The following is a 1207-nucleotide window of genomic DNA, read 5'->3' as shown; positions in this document are numbered from 1 at the left end:
TCTCTGTCCCTCACTGTCGCCTCACTGTCTCCTCACTGCCCCTCACTGCCTCACATGGTCCCTCACTGTCCCTCACTGTACCTCACGGTCCCTCACTGTCCCTCACTGTCGCCTCACTGTCTCCTCACTGTCCCTCACAGTCCCTCACGGTCCCTAACTGTCCCTCACTGTCTCCTCACTGTCTCCTCACTGTCCCTCACTGTCACCTCACTGTCCCTCACTGCCCCTCACTGTCTCCTCACTGCCCCTCACTATCCCTCACTCTCGCCTCACTGTCTCCTCACTGTCCCTCACTGTCTCCTCACTGTCCCTCACTGTCCCTCACTGTCATTCACTGTTCCTCACTGTCTCCTCACTGTCCCTCATGGTCCATCACTGTCTCCTCACTGTCCCTCACTTTTCCTCACTGTCTCCTCACTGTCCCTCACTGTCTCCTCACTGTCCCTCACGGTCCCTCACTGCCCTTCACTGCCCCTCACTGTCCCTCACTGCCCCTCACTGCCCCTCAGTTTCCCTCATTTGTCCCTCACTATCCCTCATTTGCCCCTTACAGTCCCCTAGTGTCCCTCATTCTCCCTCACTGTCCCCATTATGGCCTCATGTCCCCCCTGGAACCCCTCGCTGTCCATTGGCCCGGGGACTGGGGGGCAGGCCCTGCGGGGCCGTCCGGGTGGGGTCCAGCCTGCACTCACCCCCGCCGCCCCTCAGGTGAAGTGGATCTTCTCGTCGGTGGTTGAGCTGAAGCGCACGATCGTCCCCGACTACAGAAACATGATCGGGCAGGGCGCCTAGTGCTCACTACAGGCTGCGTCCAGGGCCGCCCCAGACCTGTTGGACCACGTCCATCACCTTGTGCCGCTCAGCCTGCGCCAGGCCTGCTCCTCCGCCCGCTGACCTCGCCAGCCTCTGAGCTCACGAACACCCTCGCCTGCACCCCCGGCCTCTGGCCTCGTGGCCACCACAACCTGCCCCCCACCCCACTCACAGACCCGAGTGGACCGTAGGTGATGCCCAACCTGAGCTGATGTCACCAGAGGCCACCTCCGGCGCACCAGCGACCACCGGGAATGCCCGGGTCAGCATGCGGGTCCCCCTCAAAGAGGAGGAGGAGGCCGGCATCCCGGGCTTCTACACAGGGCCCGCCCCCTGCATCTTCTCCCGGCCGGGCTCCAGACGCAGGGTCCCCGGGAGGAGGGCCTGTGTCAGA

At 63.5% G+C, this 1207-nt stretch overlaps 1 gene segment (V, D, J or C); it reads left to right on the top strand.

Annotated features, from left to right (window-relative positions):
* Positions 1 to 792, top strand: part of LOC102996171 (Ig gamma-2A chain C region, membrane-bound form-like) — an 8846-nt gene extending 8054 nt beyond the window's left edge. Inside the window, 1 exon segment of the C gene segment in view lies at positions 709 to 792. Within this exon segment, the coding sequence occupies positions 709 to 792 (84 nt within the window).
* The last annotated feature ends 415 nt before the right edge of the window (positions 793 to 1207 follow it).

The sequence above is a fragment of the Physeter macrocephalus genome, chromosome 11, assembly GCF_002837175.3.
Source record: "Physeter macrocephalus isolate SW-GA chromosome 11, ASM283717v5, whole genome shotgun sequence".
Classification (NCBI taxonomy): Eukaryota; Metazoa; Chordata; class Mammalia; order Artiodactyla; family Physeteridae; genus Physeter; species Physeter macrocephalus.
This window is presented reverse-complemented; position numbering and strand designations above follow the sequence as displayed.